General features: G+C 60.7%; 1 protein-coding gene across 1 annotated transcript; it reads right to left on the bottom strand.

Annotated features, from left to right (window-relative positions):
• Window positions 1–305: 305 nt before the first annotated feature.
• Window positions 306–17,501, bottom strand: NEURL4 (neuralized E3 ubiquitin protein ligase 4; the record flags this gene model as incomplete). Its single annotated transcript, XM_079551098.1, has 13 exons — window positions 306–382; window positions 2,119–2,305; window positions 3,967–4,129; window positions 4,885–4,970; window positions 7,203–7,384; window positions 9,853–10,129; window positions 11,364–11,436; window positions 11,735–11,820; window positions 11,926–12,037; window positions 12,967–13,151; window positions 13,944–14,024; window positions 15,410–15,875; window positions 17,271–17,501. Coding segments are annotated over 13 exons (2,206 nt in total), but the record flags the coding sequence as incomplete, so codon positions are not given.
• Window positions 17,502–18,498: the final 997 nt, after the last annotated feature.

Raw genomic sequence — 18,498 nt, 5'->3', positions numbered from 1 at the left:
TGCCCCCCATGTGTCCCCAATTGACCCCAGATGTCCCCCCCCCCATATCCCCAGCTGTCCCCCCAGATGTCCTTAATTGTCCCCCCGTATCGCCCCCCATATCCCCACGCCCTCCTCAGGTGTCCCCACTCGCCCCCCCCACGTCCTTTGGGGTGGACCCCCATCCATCCCCCACATCCTCACCCCATATCCCCCAACCTTCCGTCACTTTGTCCCCCAGCACGTCCCCAAACGTCCCCCGACGGCTCCCCCCTCAAGCTGTGCCCCCCATCTCCCCCCATACGTCCCCCGTCCCCCCACCTCACCCGCCTCGATGGACCCCGACCAGCGATCCACCATCTTCTGGATGACGATCTCAAACAGCTCCCCGTCCCGCAGCGCCCTGGGGGGGGGGACGACGATGACGACATTTTGGGGTCCCAGGAGCACATTTGAGGCCATCGGGGCAGATTGTGCAGGAGTTAGGGCCAGGTTATGGGGGATTAGGGCCAGATTATGGGGATTAGGGTCACATTATGGGGGTTTAGGATCAAATTATGGAGTCTTAGTGTCAGACTATGGGGGTTTAGGGCCATATTATGGGGTTTAGGGTCACATTATAGGGGTTTAGTGTCAGATTATGGAGGGTTTCAGTCAGATTGTGGGGGTTTAGTGACAGATTATGGGGATTTAGGATCACATTATGGTGTTCAGTGCCAGATTATGGGGTTTTCAGTCAGATTATGGACTTAGTGCCAGATTATGGGGGTTCAGTGCCAGATTGTGGGGGTTTAGTGTCAGATTATGGCGGCTTTCAGTCAGATTATGGGGGTTTAGTGCCATATCATGGGGTTAGTGCCAGGTTATGGGGGTTTTAAGTCATATTACGGGGGTTTACTGCCAGATTATGGGGGTTTAAAGTCAGATTATGGGGTCTTAGTGCCAGATTATGGGGCCTTAGTGTCAGATTATGGTTGCTTAGTGCCAGATTATGGGGTTTAATGTCAGATAATGGGGGTTTAGTGTTCAATTATGGGGGTTTAGCCTCACATTATGGCAATTTAGTCTCAGATTATGGGGGTTTGGTGCCAGATTATGGGGTTTAGGGCCAGATTATAGGGGTTTTGGATCACATTATGGGGGTTTAGGGTCATATTATGGGGCCTTAGTGCCAGATTGTGGGGGTTTAGTGCCAGATTATGGGGTTTTCAGTCAGATTATGGGACTTAGTGCCAGATAATGGGGGTTCAGTGCCAGATTGCGGGGGCTCAGTGCCAGATTGTGGGGGTTTAGTGTCAGAGTATGGGGGTTTTGTGTCAGATTATGGCGGTTTTCAGTCAGATTATGGGGGTTTAGTGCCAGATTATGGGAGTTTATTGTCAGATTACGGGGTTTAGGGCCATATTATGGGGGTTTAGTGCCAGATTATGGGGGTTTAGGGTCACATTATTGGGGCTTTCAATCAGATTATAGGGATTAGAGTCAGATTATGGGGTTTACTGCCATATTATTGGGTGTAGTGTCAGATTATGGGGGTTTTCAGTCAGATTATGGGGTTTACTGCCATATTATAAGGGTTAGTGCCAGGTTCTGGGGGTTTTCAGTCATATTATGAGGGTTTAGTGTCAGATTATGGGGTTTAGTGCCTGATTATGGGTTTTAGTGCCAGAATATGGGGGTTTAGTGACAGATTATGGGGTTTTCAGTCAGATTATGGGATGTAGCGCCAGATTATGGGGGTTTAGTGCCAGATTGTGGGGGTTAGTGTCAGATTATGGGAGTTTAGTGCCAGATTATGGGAGTTTAGTGCCAGATTATGGGGTTTAGTGTCAGATTATGGGGGTTTAGTGTCAGATTATGGGGGTTTAGTGTCAGATTATGGGGTTAGTGCCTGATTATGGGTTTTAGTACCAGACTATGGGGGTTTAGTGTCAGATTATGGGGGTTTAGTGCCAGATTATGGGGGTTTAGTGCCAGATTATGGGGGTTTAGTGCCAGATTATGAGCTCCTAGGATCAGATGACAGAGCTTTAGCCCCACATTAGGGGGTTTCGCATTAAGATGATGGGACGGAGGTTCTTCTTACGAGCTCCCAGCCCCATCTTAGGGGGTTTCAGCCCCATTTCATGGGGTGCCGACCTGTTGGAGACCACGATGGCGTCGTTGAACTCTGCGCGGCAGTTCTGGCGCAGCGCCGTGCGGCCGCCGTTGGTGAGCAGAGCGTTGGCGCCGTGGCGCCGGTGGAAGCGCAGCTCTGAGCCCCCGCCAGGGGACGGCAGCGGAGGGGACAGAGGAGACCCCCCTGGGGACAGCTCTGGTGGCAGCTCTGGGGAGGGGGGACGGGGTCAGGCCCCCCCTTTATGTCCCCAACCTTCCCCAGAATCTCCATCCGGTGTCCCCAAACTGCCCCCCCCCCGTCGTCCCCAGAGCCCCTTTTGTCCCCACGCCCCCTAAAATCTCGACCCATGTCCCCCCACCCCCCACCTCGATGTCCCCAAATCCTCATCTTTCTGCTGCCCACCGAAACCTCGATCCAACGCCCCCAAACCCGCACCCCGATGTCCCCATTTCCCATCCCCGTGCCCCCCAAACCTTCACCCCACTGCCCCCAAATCCTCATCCTCACGTCCCCATGCTCTGGATTTGACGCCCCCAAATCCTCACCCCAATGTCCCCACACCCCCCCAGTCCCCCTAAATCTTCAACCAGGCTCCCCAACCTTCACCCTGATATCCCCACCACCCCAAACCCTCATCCCAATGTCCCCAAACCTTCACCCCACTGCTCCACTGCCCCTAAATCCCCATCCTCACGTCCCCACACCCTTGCTCTGAAGTCCCCAAAGCCCCAAACCCCCACCCCAATGTCCCCACATCTCATCGTTGTGTCCCCACATCCCCAAAGCCTTGATCCAACATCCCCAATTCTCACCCTCCCGTCCCCAAACCTTCACCCCAGTGCCACATGGCCCCAAATCCTCATCCTTTGTCCCCACACCCTTACTCTGAAGTCCCCAAACCCCACCCCAATGCCCCCAAACCCCCACCCCTATGTTCCCACATCCCCAAATCCTCACCCCAATGTCCCCACATCCCCCCAGTCCCCCTAAATCTTCAACCAGGCTCCCCAAACCCCCCACCCTGATATCCCCAACACCCCAAATTTCCATCCCAATGTCCCCAAACCTTCACCCCACTGCCCCACTGTCCCCAAATCCCCATCCTCCATCCCCACCCCCTTGCTCTCAGGTCCCCAAACCCCCACCCCAATGTCCCCACATCTCATCTTTGTGTCCCCACATCCCCAAAGCCTTGAGCCAACGTCCCCAAATCCTCACCCTCACGTCCCCAAACCTTCACCCCTGTGCCACGTGGCCCCAAATCCTCATCCTTTGTCCCCACACCCTTACTCTGAGGTCCCCAAACGCCACCCAATGCCCCCAAACCCCCACCCCTATGTTCCCACATCCCCAAATCCTCACCCCAATGTCCCCATGCCCCCCAGTCCCCCTAAATCCTGTACCAGGCTCCACAACCTTCACCCTGATATCCCCACCACCCCAAATTTCCATCCCAATGTCCCCAAACCTTTCCCCCACTGCCCCACTGCCCCTAAATCCTCATTGTTCGTCCCCACCCCCTTGCTCTGAGGTCCCCAAACCCCACCCCAATGCCCCCAAACCCCCACCCCTACGTTCCCACATCCCCAAACCCCCACCCCAATGTCCCCATGCCCCCCCACTCCCCTTAATCTTGAATCAGGCTCCCCAACCTTCACCCTGATATCCCCACCACCCCAAACCCTCATCCCAATGTCCCCAAACCTTCACCCCAGTGCCCCACTGCCCCCAAATCCCCACCCTCCATCCCCACCCCCTTGCTCTCAGGTCCCCAAACCCCCACCCCAATCACCCCACGCCCTCATCTTCACATCCCCACGCCCCCAATCCCCCCCTCCCCGATGTCCCCCCGTGTCCCCATCCCTCACCACCGTCCTCCACGATGGTGGCCTGAGCTGCCTGCCCATAGAGGTCGACCACAGCGTAGACGTTTGGGGGCACGTTCCAGGCCGCAGGGCCCTGCGCGGCGCCGTTGACAAAGAAGTGCAGGGTGCCATCGTCCCGCCGCACCACCCCCACCGTGTCACCTGCCTGGGGACAACGCCGCGTCACCCTGCACGGGACACCCCTCCCCGAGATGGCACGGCCACAAGGGCAACCCTCAGCAGGACCACCTCCCCAAGTGCCACCTTCGTGGGACGTCACCTCCCCAAGTGCCACCCCCCCAAATGTCCCCTCCCCAAGTGTCACTGCTGTGGGACATCACCACCCAAAGTGCCACCTCCCCAAGTGTCACCCTCATGAGATGTCACCTCCCCACTTGTCATTCCCATGGGATGTCACCCCCTCAAGTGTCACCCCTGTGGGACATCACCTCCCCAAGTTCCATCTTCCCAAGTGTCACCACCCCAAGTGTCACCCCTAAGGGACATCACCTCCCCAAGTGTCCCCTCCCCATGTGTCATGGCTGTGGGACATCACCCCCCAAGTGACACCTTCCCAAGTGTCACCACCCCAAGTGTCACCCTCATGAGATGTCACCTCCCCAGGTGTCATTCCTGTGGGATGGCACCTCCCCAAGTGTCACGGCTGTGGGACATCACGTCCCCAAGTGCCACCTCCCCAAGTGTCACCCCTGCAAGATGTCACCTCCCCAAGTGTCACTGCCCCAAGTGCCACCCTCACCAGATGTCACCTCCCCACACGCCATCCCCATGGGATGTCACCCCCTCAAACATCCCCACCCTACGATGCCACCTCCCCAGCGTCCCCCACCCCCAAGGGGCGCCGCCGCCCGCAGTGTCACACGTTGTCACCCCCTGGGATGCCACCTTCCAGGGTCCCACCTTCAGGCGGTCCAGGTTGTGGCCGTACTCATCGAGGACGGTGGTCCCGTTGTGCATCACCCCATTGCCCGTCATCATCCACGTGCCTGGGGACAGCGGGGGGACGTCAGGGACGCTGCGGAGGCGTCGGGGACGTGGGGACCCCAGGGGGCCACCAGCAGATGCCGGAAGGACGTCGGGGACCCCAGGGATACGTCGTAAGGACGACGGGGACGTCGTGGGGACGTCTCAGGGAGTTTGGGGACATCGTAAGGGCACTGGAGACCAGGGGGACATCGTAAGGACAGGGGACTCCCAGTGGGGACATCAAGGGATATTGGGGACACAGGGATCCCTTGGGGACCCCGTAAGGACATGGGAGACCCCATGGGGACATCATAGGGACATCAAGGACACACGGATCCCACAGGGACCCTCATAAGGACATGGGAGACCCCATGGGGACACCATAGGGACACAGCAGGGACATTGGAGACCCACAGGGACACCAGGGGCCACTTGGGGACCTCATGGGGACGTTGGAGACCCAACAGGGACACCGTGAGGACACCGCAGCACAGTTGGGGTCTTGAGGTCTCTGTGGGGTCACTGGAGACCCCCAGGAACATCCTAAAGGGTCTGGGAGGCCCCATGGGGACACCGTGAGGACACTGGAGAACCAAAGGGGACCTCATAAGGACAGGGGACACGCAATGGGGACGTCACAAGGACATGGCAGGCTCAATGGGGACACCATAGGGACGCTGGGGACACAGGGATCCCTTGGGGACCTCGTAAGGACATGGAGACCCCATGGGGACACTATAGGGAGACAGCAGGGACATTGGAGACCCACAGGGACACCAGGGGCCACTTGGGGACCTCATGGGGACACCGTGGGGACGTTGGAAACCCAACAGGGACACCGTGGGGACAACGCAGCACAGTTGGGGTCTTGGGGTCTCTGTGGGGTCACTGGAGACCCCCGGGAACATCCTAAAGGATCTGGGAGGCCCCATGGGGACATGGGGGGATAGAAGTGTCCCCACACTGGAGAACCAACAGCGACGTTATGAGGACATGGGACATCCCATGGGGACGTCACAGAAACAGAGGAAACCCAATGGGGACACCATAGGGACATGGCAGACCCAATGGGGACAACTCAGGGACGCTGGGGACACAGGGATCCCTTGGGGACCTTGTAAGGACATGGGAGACCCCATGGGGACACCATAGGGATGTTGGGGACACAGGGATCCCTTGGGAACCCCATAAGGATATGGGAGACCCCATGGGGAAGCCATAGGGACATCAGGGACACAGGGATCCCTTGGGGACCTCGTAAGGACATGGGAGACCCCATGGGGACACCATAGGGACACAGCAGGGACATTGGAGATCCAACAGGGACACCAGGGACCACTTGGGGACCCCATGGGGACACTGTGAGGACATCGGGAGATCCAACAGGGACACCATGAGGACAACGCAGCACAGTTGGGGTCTTGGGGTCTCTGTGGGGTCACTGGAGACCCCCGGGAACATCCTAAAGGGTCTCGGAGGCCCCATGGGGACATGGGGGGATAGAAGTGTCCCCACACTGGAGAACCAACGGCGATGTTATGAGGACAGGGGACACCCCATGGGGATGTCACAGGAACAGGGGACACCCAATGGGGACACCATAGGGACATGGCAGACCCAATGGGGACAACATAGGGATGCTGGGGACACAGGGATCCCTTGGGGACCTCGTAAGGACGTGGAGACTCCATGGGGACACCGTAAGGACACGACAGGGACACCGGAGACCCATAGGGACACCAGGGGCCACTTGGGGACCCCATGGGGACACCGTGGGGACGTTAGAAACCCAATAGTGACAACGCAGCACAGTTGGGGTCTTGGGGTCTCTGTGGGGTCATTGGAGACCCCCGGGACACAGGGATCCCTTGGGGACCTCCTAAGGACATGGGAGACCCCATGGGGACACCATAAGGACACAACAGGGACATTGGAGACTCAAAGGGACACCAGGGGCCACTTGGGGACCCCATGGGGACACCGTGGGGATGTTGGAGACCCAACAGGGACATCATAAGGACACGGGACATTGAACGGAGACCCACACGGACACCGTCGGGCTGTCGGGGACCCCTTGGGGACCCACAAAAGACCTTGGGGACCCCTTGGGAACGGCCTACTGACCCCAGGGGGACCCCACAGGTTCAGCACAAGGCCGACGGGGGCACCGTAAAGCGGTCGACCCAACGGGGGACACAGGGAAAAGACCCCATAAGGACCTCGGGAAGCCCCAGGGGACGCAGGGGACGCACCGGAGCGCAGGTTGGTCATGGTGGAGGGCAGCTGGAGGTGAGCGGGGCTGTGCGTGGTGACGCCGATCTCGATGGAGCCGGCCCACTTGTCCACCATCTTGTCGATGCGCACCTGGAACAACTCGTTGTCCCGCAGCGCCCGCGCGCTCAGCACCACGCCGTGGTTGAAGTCGTCCGTGGCGCTGCGGGGGGACAAGGCGTGGGGACGCCGTGGGGACGCGGGAACGGGGGCGATGTGGGGATGTGGGGGGGACGACGCTGGGAAGGCGTGGGGATGGGGAGGGGGGCAGTGGGACATCAGGGGGACATGGGGACACCATGGGGACACCATGGGGACACCATGGGGACACCATGGGGAAGCCATTGGCATGAGGGGATGGGGAAAATGGGACATCAGGGGGACATAGGGACGGCCTTGGGAAGCCATTGGAACTGGGGAGAGGGGCAGTGGGACATCAGGGGGACATGGGGACATCATGGGGACACCATTGGGAAGCCATTGGCATGAGGGGATGGGGACAATGGGACATCAGGGGGACATGGGGACATCATAGGGACGCTGTTGGGAAGCTGTTGGAACTGGGGAGGGGGGCAGTGGAACATCAGGGGGACATGGGACATCATGGGGACACCACAGGGAAGCCATTGGAACTGGGGATGGGGACAATGGGACATCAGGGGGACATGGGGACACCATGGGGACGCCATTGGGAAGCCATTGGCATGAGGGCATGGGGAAAATGGGACATCAGGGGGACATGGGGACACCATGGGGACATCAGGAGGACATGGGGACATCACGGGGACACCATTGGGAAGCCATTGGTAGTGGGGAGGGGGGCAGTAGGACATCAGGGGGACACCATGGGGACATATGGGTAGGGGAATATCATAGGGACACCATTGGGATGGGGGGATGGGGACAATGGGACATCAGGAGGACATGGGGACATCATGGGGATGCCGCTGGGAAGCCATTGGTAGTGGGGAGGGGGGCAATGGGACATCATGGAGACAACGTTGGGAAGCTGTTGGGATGTGGGGATGGGGACAATGGGACATCAGGGGGACATGGGGACATCATGGGGACATCAGGGGGACACCATTGGGAAGCCATTGGCATGAGGGGATGGGGAAAATGGGACATCAGGGGGACATGGGGACACCATGGGGACATCAGGAGGACATGGGGACATCATGGGGACACCATTGGGAAGCCATTGGTAGTGGGGAGGGGGGCAGTAGGACATCAGGGGGACACCATGGGGACATATGGGTAGGGGAATATCATAGGGACACCATTGGGATGTGGGGATGGGGACAATGGGACATCAGGAGGACATGGGGACATCATGGGGATGCCGCTGGGAAGCCATTGGTAGTGGGGAGGGGGGCAATGGGACATCATGGAGACAACGTTGGGAAGCTGTTGGGATGTGGGGATGGGGACAATGGGACATCAGGGGGACATGGGGACATCAGGGGGACACCATTGGGAAGCCACTGGAACTGGGGAGGGAGGCAGTGGGACATCAGGGGACACAGGGACATCATGGGGACACCATTGGGAAGCCATTGGCATGAGGGGATGGGGACAATGGGACATCAGGGGGACATGGGGACATCATGGGGACATCATTGGGAAGCCATTGGGAAGGCAGAGGAACTGGGGAGGGGGGCAATGGGACATCAGGGGGACATGGGACATCAGGGGGACACCACAGGGAAGCCACTGGAACTGGGGAGAGGGGCAGTGGGACATCAGAGGGACATGGGGACGTCATGGGGACCATTGGGAAGCCATTGGCACGTGGATATGGGGACATGGGGACAGCGTGGTGGAGGAGGGCAGCGTGACCCCAAGAGTCCCAGAGTCATCTGTGCCCCCAGTGTCACCGCGTCCTTCAATGTCCCCCTGTCCTTCCTCTACCCTTAAGGTTCCCTCCGTGTCCCCATGTCCCCAAATCCCTCCATGTCCCCACTGTCCCCATGCTCCCCCCTGCAGCCCCTAATATCCCAGCATCACCCCCGTGTCCCCATAATGTCCTTATGATGTCCCCATGCACCCCAATATCACCCCAATGTCCCCATAATGTCCTTATGATGCCCCTGCTGTCCCCACATCACCCAGCGTCCCCATAATGTCCTTATCATGTCCCCACACACCCTAATATCATTCCCATGTCCCCATAATGCCCTTACAATGCCCCTGCTGTCCCCACGTCACCCCTGTGTCCCCATACTGTCCCTATGATGCCCCTGCTGTCCCAATATCACCCCAGTGTCCCCATAATGTCCTCATGATGTCCCCACACACCCCAATATCACCCCGTGTCCCCCTCACGTCCTTACGATGCCCCACATCTCCTCCCGATGTCCCTTCGATGTCCCCACTGCCCCCCTACCCCCCCAGGTCCTTACAGCGTCCCCACATCCCCTCAATGTCCCCAGGCCCCCCCTCCCCTCACCCTCACCTCCCCCCCCCCCTCCCACCTCCCCCCACCTCCTCAACGTCTCCCCTTCATCCCACCATCCGAAGTCGCCCCCTTAACGTCCTCAGTGCCCCCAGGTCCCCCCCCATATCCCACCCCCCAATGTCCCCCCCCAACGTGTCCCGTCCCCCCCCCCCCAGCGTCCCCACGCCACTCACTGCGGCCGCAGCGCCGTCCTCCCCTCGTTGACCACAGCCGCCTTCTGCCCACAGTTGGGATGAAACTGCAGCCGGGGTACGGGAGGGGTCAGGGGGGGTCCGGAGGTGGCAGGGGTCTGCTGGGGGGGACAAGGGGGGGACAGGGCGCGCAGGATGGCGTTGGTGCGGCGCAGGCGGTCGCTGGCGTTGTGCGTGTGGACGATGGTCACCTTCACTGCCATGCCGTACAGATCCACCACCCCGTACACCACCAGCGGGGTCAGCGTCGTGGCCACCCCTGGGGACAGCAGAAGGGACGGCGTGGGGGGGTTGGGGTCACCTGCAGGGTCCCCAAGGCGACCCCCGGGGTGAGACGGCACCCGAGGGACGTCCGGATTTCCTCCCAGTTGTGTGGTGTTGACACAGGGGACACCGAAAGGATGGGGACGTCATGGCCATGATGGAGACCTCCGTGTCCCCTCCTGGTTGAGTGGTGTCAACATTGGGGACACCAAGAGGATGGGGACATCAGGGCATCACCCACGGCCATCATGGAGACATCTGCGTCTCCTCCCGGTGTTGAGGCTGGGGACACCGAGACGATGGGGACATCAGCTGTCCTAGGGACAACTCTGCCCCCTCCCCATCGCTTCAGGGATGTCACAAGGGTGGGGACATCACCCAGGGACCCCCGTGTTCACCCCAAGTCACGCTGACGTGGAGGACACCTGGTGGGGACAGCACGGAGACATCCGTGTCCCCTGCTGGTTGAGTGGTGTTGAGGTTGGGGACACCGAGAGGATGGGGACGTCACCCGTGGTCACCATGGGGACAGCTTCGTTCCCTCTCAATCAAGGGATGTTGACTTTGGGGACCCCCGTGTCCCCTCCCGCTCACGGCACGTTGACACGGGTGTCACCATGAGGATGGGGACGTCACCCACAGCCACCACGGGGACATCAGTGCCCCCTCAGACACAGGGAACACCAAGAACTTGGGGACAGCAGTGGGGAGCCTCGTGTCACCTCCCTGTCTACCGGGGCTGACACAGAGACCACGAGGATGGGAACGATGCCCACGGTGACCCCGACGTCCTCCTCCTCACAGCCCCTCGGTGTCCCGGTGTCCCACTGCGTCCCCACCCCCCCGACGTCCCCACATCCTCACTCCCACGTCCCCGCGTGCCCCCGGTGTCCCCACCTTCATAAATCCCGCCAAGCCCCCAGTGTCTCTGTTCCTCCAAGTCCTCCCGTTGTCCCCCAACCCCCCGTCCCCGTCCCCCCGCCCACTGTCCCCACCCCCCCCTCTGTCCCCCCCACTGTCCCACCCCCCCCCCACTGTCCCCACGTTCCCCCCCCACATCCCCCCCGCTGTCCCCACCCCCTCATCCCCCCACCCCCCCCGCTGTCCCCACCCCCTCATCCCCCCACCCCCCCCACTGTCCCCCCCCTCCCCCATCCCCCCACCCCCTCCTGATGTCCCCCTCCCCCCATCCCCACCCCCCACCCCCCACCCCCCCCCGATGTCCCCACCTTGGTCGACTCCGTTGATGTAGAAATGCAGCGCGTTGTTGGCTTTCCTCGTCAACCCGATGTGGTCCCCTTCCTGGGCAGGGGGGGACAGGGACACATGGGGGACCCGAGCCCCCCCCCCCCCAATCCCTAAGGTTGCCCAGACGGGTAAGGGTGTCCCCCCCCCTCAATGGGGCTGGAGGAGTTCAGGGCAAAACTGGGGATATTTGGGTCCCCTGCCCTGCGATGAGATGGGTTTAAGGAGGGGATGGGGGCCTTGGGGGGGGGGATTTGGGGGCTGGGGGCGTCACATTGTCCTTCCTTGTGGACACAGGGGCAGGAGGAATCTTGGGGACCCCCCCTCCAAAATGTGGGGGGTGCAGGGGGGGCACCTGCAGCTCATCCAGGCTGAACTCGCAGTACTCGCGCCGCGTCCCTTTGCCGTTGGTGATCCCGCATCCGCTCATCATGATGGTGCCTAATTCAAGGAGGGGGAAGAGCGTTAATTAAGAGCGGGGGGGGTGGGGGGGGGGGTTCATTAATTAGCCGCGGAGGGAGGCGTTAATTAAAGGAGGGCACCCACCCGAGCGCAGGTTGGTCATGGTGGCCGGGTACTCCAGGCTGTTGGGGTTGTGCGCCGTCACCCCGATCTCGATGGAACCCGACCACTTGTCCACCAGTTTGTCGATGCGGATCTGAGGGGGGGGGCAGCCATGGGACCCCCCACCCCAAATACCCCAAAGCCCCGCCTGGTTTCCTTGGGGTCCCCCTAAGGATCAGCTCAGTTCTCCCTAGGACTCCCCCCCCCAGTTGCTCCCTCAGGACCCCTTAAAATCCCCCCAGTCCCCCTCCAGGATCTCCCAGATGCTCCTCAATACCCCCCTAGGATCCCCTAAAGGTTATTCAGGACCCCCCAAGACCCCCAGGACTCCCCCTGGTTCCCCTCTAAGATCTGCCAAACACCCCTCGCTTCCTCCTAGCATCCTGTAAATACTCTCCAGGACCACCAGGACCCCCCCAGTTGCCCTTCAGGACCCCCCTAAATGCTCTTCAGGACCACCGGGACATTCTTAGGATCTCCTAAATGCCCCTCGATTCCCCCCAGGCCCCCCCCCAAATACCCTCCAGGACCCCCCCAGTTATTCCCTAGGTCTCCCAGTTCCCCCCTCGACCCCAGAGACGCCCTCCAGGACCCCCACGACCCCCCCAGCTGCTCTTTAAGGCTCCCAGATCCTCCCCTAGGATCTCCTGAAGCGTCTCCAGGACACCCACAGCGTTTTCCTAACTCCCCTGCAGGGCCTCCAATGCTCCTCAATTCCCCCTAGGATCCCCTAAAAGCCCTCCAGAACCCCCTGAATACCTTTCAGGACCCCCCCTGTTTAAGTATTTACCTTCCAGGACCTCCAAGATCCCTCGTGGATCTCCCCAGTTCTTCTCTAGGACCCCCCAGACGCCCCTCCATTCCCTCCAGAATCCCCTTAAATCCCCTCCATGACCCCCCAGTCCCCATTTAGGTCACCCCAAATACCCACTGGTTCCCCTAAGATCTCCCCCCCCCCCCCCGTTGTTCCCTATGGCTTCAAATTCCCTCCTAAGACCCCCAGGACGCCCCCTCCGAGCCCACCTCAAACATCTCCCCATCCCGCAGAGGCCTGTTGGTCAGCACCACGCCGTTGTTGAACTCATCGAGTGGGCGCCGGCGCTCGGCCGTCTTGTGTCCATTGCTGAGTTTGATGAGGGCCCCGCACTTCTCGTGGAACAGCAGAGCTTCGTTGGACGGCCCCACAGCCGGCCCCGTCCACGCTGCACCTAACCGAGGGGGGGCAGCCAGAGGGGGGGCCGTGAGACCCCCCCCCACCTCAACACATCCGACAGGACAGCATGAAATGGCAGAGGGGCTTCAGCCTGCCTGCTGCTTGGGGGGAGGCTCCGCCCACTGAGCCTGGCCACGCCCACACGAGGGGATGGCCACACCCCTTTCGAGCAGGCCCCACCCCCCAGCCCAACCTTCCGCTCAGCCGTTAATTCGCTCATTCATTCATCCAAGCTTTCATTCCTGCGCTCGTTTCCCATTCATTCATCCATTTCGGGGGCAGTGAAAGCCCCGCCCCTTTCACTTTGGACACGCCCACCCTATCGAGCAGGCTCCGCCCATGAAATCAAGCCCCTCCCACCCAGAAATGCACATGTCCATTCATTCGTCCATTCATTCATTCATTTGCTGTAGGGGCGGGGACAGTGAAAGCCCCGCCCCTTTCACTTTGGACACGCCCCCTATCGAGCAGGCTCCGCCCATGAGATCAAGCCCCTCCCACCCAGAAATGCTCCCATCCATTCATTCGTCCCGACAAAACGCCACTCATTCATTCATTCCCCAAAATCCGTTCTTTCGATTGGAAGCACCACAAGCTCCGCCCCTCGCGCTTTGCCCCGCCCACATTGGGGTTAGGCCCCGCCCATACGGCTAAGCCCCGCCCACCAGGCCGGTACACATTCGCCTCACAGCACTGGACCCCCCCCCCCCCCGGCCAAGCCCCGCCCACAAACAGATAAGCCCCGCCCACCAGCGGTCTCCTCCATCCGGACCCCCACCCCTCTCACCGTCGGGGGTCTCCAGGTTGTCTGGGAATTGCTCCGGGCGGGACTGGGGGTGCGGGGAGGCCGGGGCCGGGGGGGGCAGCGCTGGGGGGGGGGCACAACAAGCACCGCTCAGCCCTCAGTGCCCCCCCAAACCCCAAATCCCCCCCACACCCCCCCAACAGCCCACCAAACCCATTTCCCACACCCCAAACACCCCCCAAATCCCCTCGTACCCCCTTCTATTCCCCCCGAGCCCCCCCACGCACCCCCAATAACCCCCCCCCCACAGCCCAAATCCCTCCAACCCCCCCATCTCCCCCACGTCCCCCAGTAGCCCTTTTTCCACACCCCAAAGCCCCCCCCATTGACCCCCAGCACTCGCTGCTCCCTCCCTGCACCCCAAATCCCCTCCCAAACCACCACAGCCCCTTCCCCACACCCCAAATTTCCCTGCCCACCCTCTAAATCCCCACCCAACCCCCCCCAACCCCCGCAAATCCTCACTCCCCCCATAACCCCCTCCAAGCCCCACCCCCCCTCCCCCACCTCAAAGCTCCCCAAATCCCCCATCTCTCCTCCCCACACCCCAAATCCCCCCCAAACCCCTCCCACACCCTGCATCCCCCCAAAATCCCCCCTCCCCCTACTCTTCCAACCCCCCCTCCTTACCCTAAAGTTCCCAAGTCCCCTATAGACCCCCTCCCCACGTCAAACCCCCCATAATCCCCTCCACACCTGCAATTCCCCCCCCACATCCCCAGCTCCCTCCATAACCCCATCCACACCCCCAAATGCCCCCTGCTTACCCCAGACCCTCTCACAACTCCCCCCAAACCCCCAGTTCCCCCCAGACCCCCTCACATCTCCCATTCCTCCTCCCCAAACCCCTCCATACACCCTCAGCTCCCCCCAGATCTCCCATCCCACCCCCCTACAACCATCCCCAAACCCCACATTCCTCCCCAAACCCCCTCACATCTCCCATTTCTCATTCCCAAACCCCTCCACACACCCCCAGCTCCCCCCAAATCTCCCATTCCTCCCCCCTACAACCATCCCCAAACCCCACACTCTCCCCCAAACCCCCCCAGACCCCCTCACATCTCCCATCCCTCCCCCCACAACCGCTCTCAAAGCCCAAACTCAGCCCCAACTCCCTCCATAACCCCATCCACACCCCCAAATACCTCCTGCTTCCCCCAGACCCCCTCACAACTCCCCCCAAACCTCTCCCCACACCCCCAAATCCCCCCAGATCTCCCATTCCTCCCCCCTACAACCATCCCCAAACCCCACACTCCCCCCCAAACCCCCTCACATCTCCCATTCCTCCTCCCCAAACCCCTCCCTACACCCCCAGCTCCCCCCAGACCCCACAGATCTCCCATTCCTCCCCCCTACAACCATCCTCAAACCCCACACTCCCCCCCAAACCCCCCCAAACCCCCTCACATCTCCCATTCCTCCCCCTACAGCCCCACACTCACCCTCCAGCACCGCCGCAGGCGTCTCTTCTCCATCCTCCTCCTCCTCCTCCTCTTCCTCTTCTTCGGGGGGCAACGCCGACCCCCCCTCCCCACCCCCACCCCCACCCCCACCGCCCCCCTCCCCCTCTTCCTCCACCACCGTCACCTGCGTGCACTTCCCATACAGATCCACCACAGCCCAAACTTTTTGGGGCAACCCGCTGGCAGCCGCCCCATAGTCTCTGCCATTGACCCACAGGTGCAGCTCCCCCCCCGCCGTAGCTTGGACCCCCACCCTGTCCCCTTCGCTCAGGGCATCGAGGTCCGGCCCAAAATCGTCACGGAGGGAACGGCCGTCCCGCAGCACCGAGCGACCCGACAGAACCCAGGACCCCCCCCTCAGCCCCGTGGCGCTGCTGGGAAACTCCAGGCTGGAGGGATCCTGGGCTGTCACCCCCACCTCGATGGAGCCGCTCCACGAGTTCACCTAAAGAAGGGAAATTCACCCCAAATGCTGGAGGTGGTGGGGCTGGATATGAACCCCCAGAGCCCTCAGTACCTCCTAATGCTCCCAGGGACCCCCCAGTCCCTTCCTAAAGACCCCCAGCCCCATCCTAAAGACCTGATTTTCATTCTGGTTCCTCATTTTCCATCCCATTCCCATCCCTGTTCCTCCCCAGTTTCCCCAGTTCCATCCCATTTCCCCCAGTTCCACCCCAGCTCCCCCTCCCAGCGCCCCCCCAGTCCCCCCATTTTTCCCCCAATCACCCTACAGCCCCCTCCCCACGCCCCAACCCCCCCCCAGACCTCCCCAATTCCCTCTCCCACACCAACCCAGACCCTTCAATTCCCCCTCATCACCCTAAATCCCCCTCACCTCCCTCCAAAATACCCTACAGCCACCTCCCCATGTCCCTTCCCCTGTCCCCATCCCCTACCAGACCCCCCAGTCCCCCCCTGTGCCCTCCAATCCCCCATCTCCTCCCCAATACCCTACAGCCCCCTCCCCCAATTCCCCCTAGACTTCCCCAGTCCCCTCTCCCATTGCCCCAAATTCCCCCCATCTCCCCCCCAATACCCTACAGCCCCCTTCCCATGACCCCTTCTCCACTCCCAATCACCTGCCAGACCCCCCAATTCCCCCCCATTGCCCCCAATCCCCCCCCATCTCCCCCCCATCCCCTTACAGCCCCCTCCCCTGCCCCAATTCCCCTCAAACCCCCGATCCCCCTCAGGCCCCCACCCAATTCCCCCTCCCACACCAACCCAGCGCCTCCCAGACCCCCCAATCCCCCCCCCATTGCCCCCAATCCCCCCCAACTCCCCCCATCACCTTACAGCCTCCTCCCCACGCCCCAATTCCCCCTCACGCCTTCAATTCCCCCCCCACACCAACCCACTCCCTCCCAGACCCCCCAATTCCCCCCCCCATTGCCTCCAATTCCCCCCATCTCCCCCCATCCCCCTACAGCCCCCCCCAATTCCCCCTAGACTTCCCCAGTCCCCCCTCCCATTGCCCCAAATTCCCCCATCTCCTCCCCAATACCCTACAGCCCCCTTCTCTTGACCCCTTCCCCATTCCCAATCACCTGCCAGACCCAATTCCTCACCATTGTCCCCAGTCCTCCCCATCTCCCCCCCATCCCCCTACAGCCCCCTCCCCTGCCCCAATCCCCCTCAGACCCCCGATCCCCCTCAAACCCCCACCCAATTCCCCCTCCCACACCAACCCAGCGCCTCCCAGACCCCCCAATTCCCCCCACTTGCCTCCAATCCCCCCCATCTCCCCCCCATCCCCCTACAGCCCCTCCCCCCGCCCCAATTCCCCTCAGACCCCCCCGACCCCCCTCAGATCCCCCCCAACTCCTCCCGCCCCCCCCACCTTGCGGTCAATGCGGACACAGAAGACTCGGCCCGGCACCAGCGGCCTCCTGCTCAGCACCAGCCCGTGATTGAATTCCTGGCCTGGTTGAGCTCTCGCTGCGCTCCGCCCGCCTGGGGCCAAAGCCACGAGCCTCCCGGTACGGGGGTGCAGCTCGGGGGGGCCTCCGTTCCCCGAATTCCCCCCCCCGGGACCCCCAGGCCCGGCCCCAACGGGGCCCGGAGCCGCCATCGCGCTCCGGCCGCGACGTTTTGCGACGGGGAGGTGCGGTGCTTCGGTGCTTTACTGTTACGCGGTGCTTTACGGCAGAGTGGCGCTCGGCAGCGCTTTACGGCGGCGCGGCTCCTCAGCGCGACGCTGCGGCGGCTCAGCGCGACGCTGCGCTGCTTGACGGCCGGCGGCGCCGCTCAACGTGTTGCCATGGTGATGGGATGGGGCGGTGCGCCCCGTAAACCCCTTTATGAGAAAAGGGTAATTAGCGATTAATAGAGATAGGTGTAATTAGGGAGAAGTTAGTGCAGCTGCCATCATAACTGGGATCTTGCTTAGGGGCTAATGGGAGTCAGTGCGGGTTAATTAGGGTCAAAGAAGATTGGTTGGGGTTAATTAATGCTGGGGTTCAGCCATTTGACCCAGTGACAGTCAATGATGGTTAATGGGGACTTAATGATGACTTAATAACCGGGGGTTAATGACAGCCAATTAGTGGTTAATGAAGGGTTAATGAGAAGTCAAGGAAGGCTAATGAGAGTCAGGCTTGACGAGTAGTTTGTGAGGATGAACATGTATTAATTATTATAGGGAATAATTAAATTATTTTCTCATTGAAGGTGATAAATGAGACGAAACGTGGGCTAATGAGAATTAACTAGGACTTAGTGAGGATTAATTAGGGTTAATGAGAATTAGTGGGAGTTAGCCAGAGCTAATAAGGATTAACTAAGAAGTTAACTGGAGGTTAATGAGAATTAATTACAGCTAACGGGAGTTAACTAGTGGTTAATAAAGCGTTAGTGAAAACTTAATGAAAGCGTTACGAGAGTTACTCAGATCTAATTCAGAACAGCTGATGTTAGTAATTAGGGCTAGCAGGATTAATGAGAGTTAACTACAACTTAATGAGCGTTAATCAGAGTTAATGAGCATTAACGCGCGGGCACTGAAGGGTTAAGCAGCGGAACGCCGCTCCGCCAGGCCCCGCCCACCCGGGGGTTGATATGCTAACGAG

This window comes from Tetrao urogallus, assembly GCF_951394365.1.
Source record: "Tetrao urogallus genome assembly, contig: scaffold_244, whole genome shotgun sequence".
Lineage (NCBI taxonomy): Eukaryota > Metazoa > Chordata > Aves > Galliformes > Phasianidae > Tetrao > Tetrao urogallus.
This window is presented reverse-complemented; position numbering and strand designations above follow the sequence as displayed.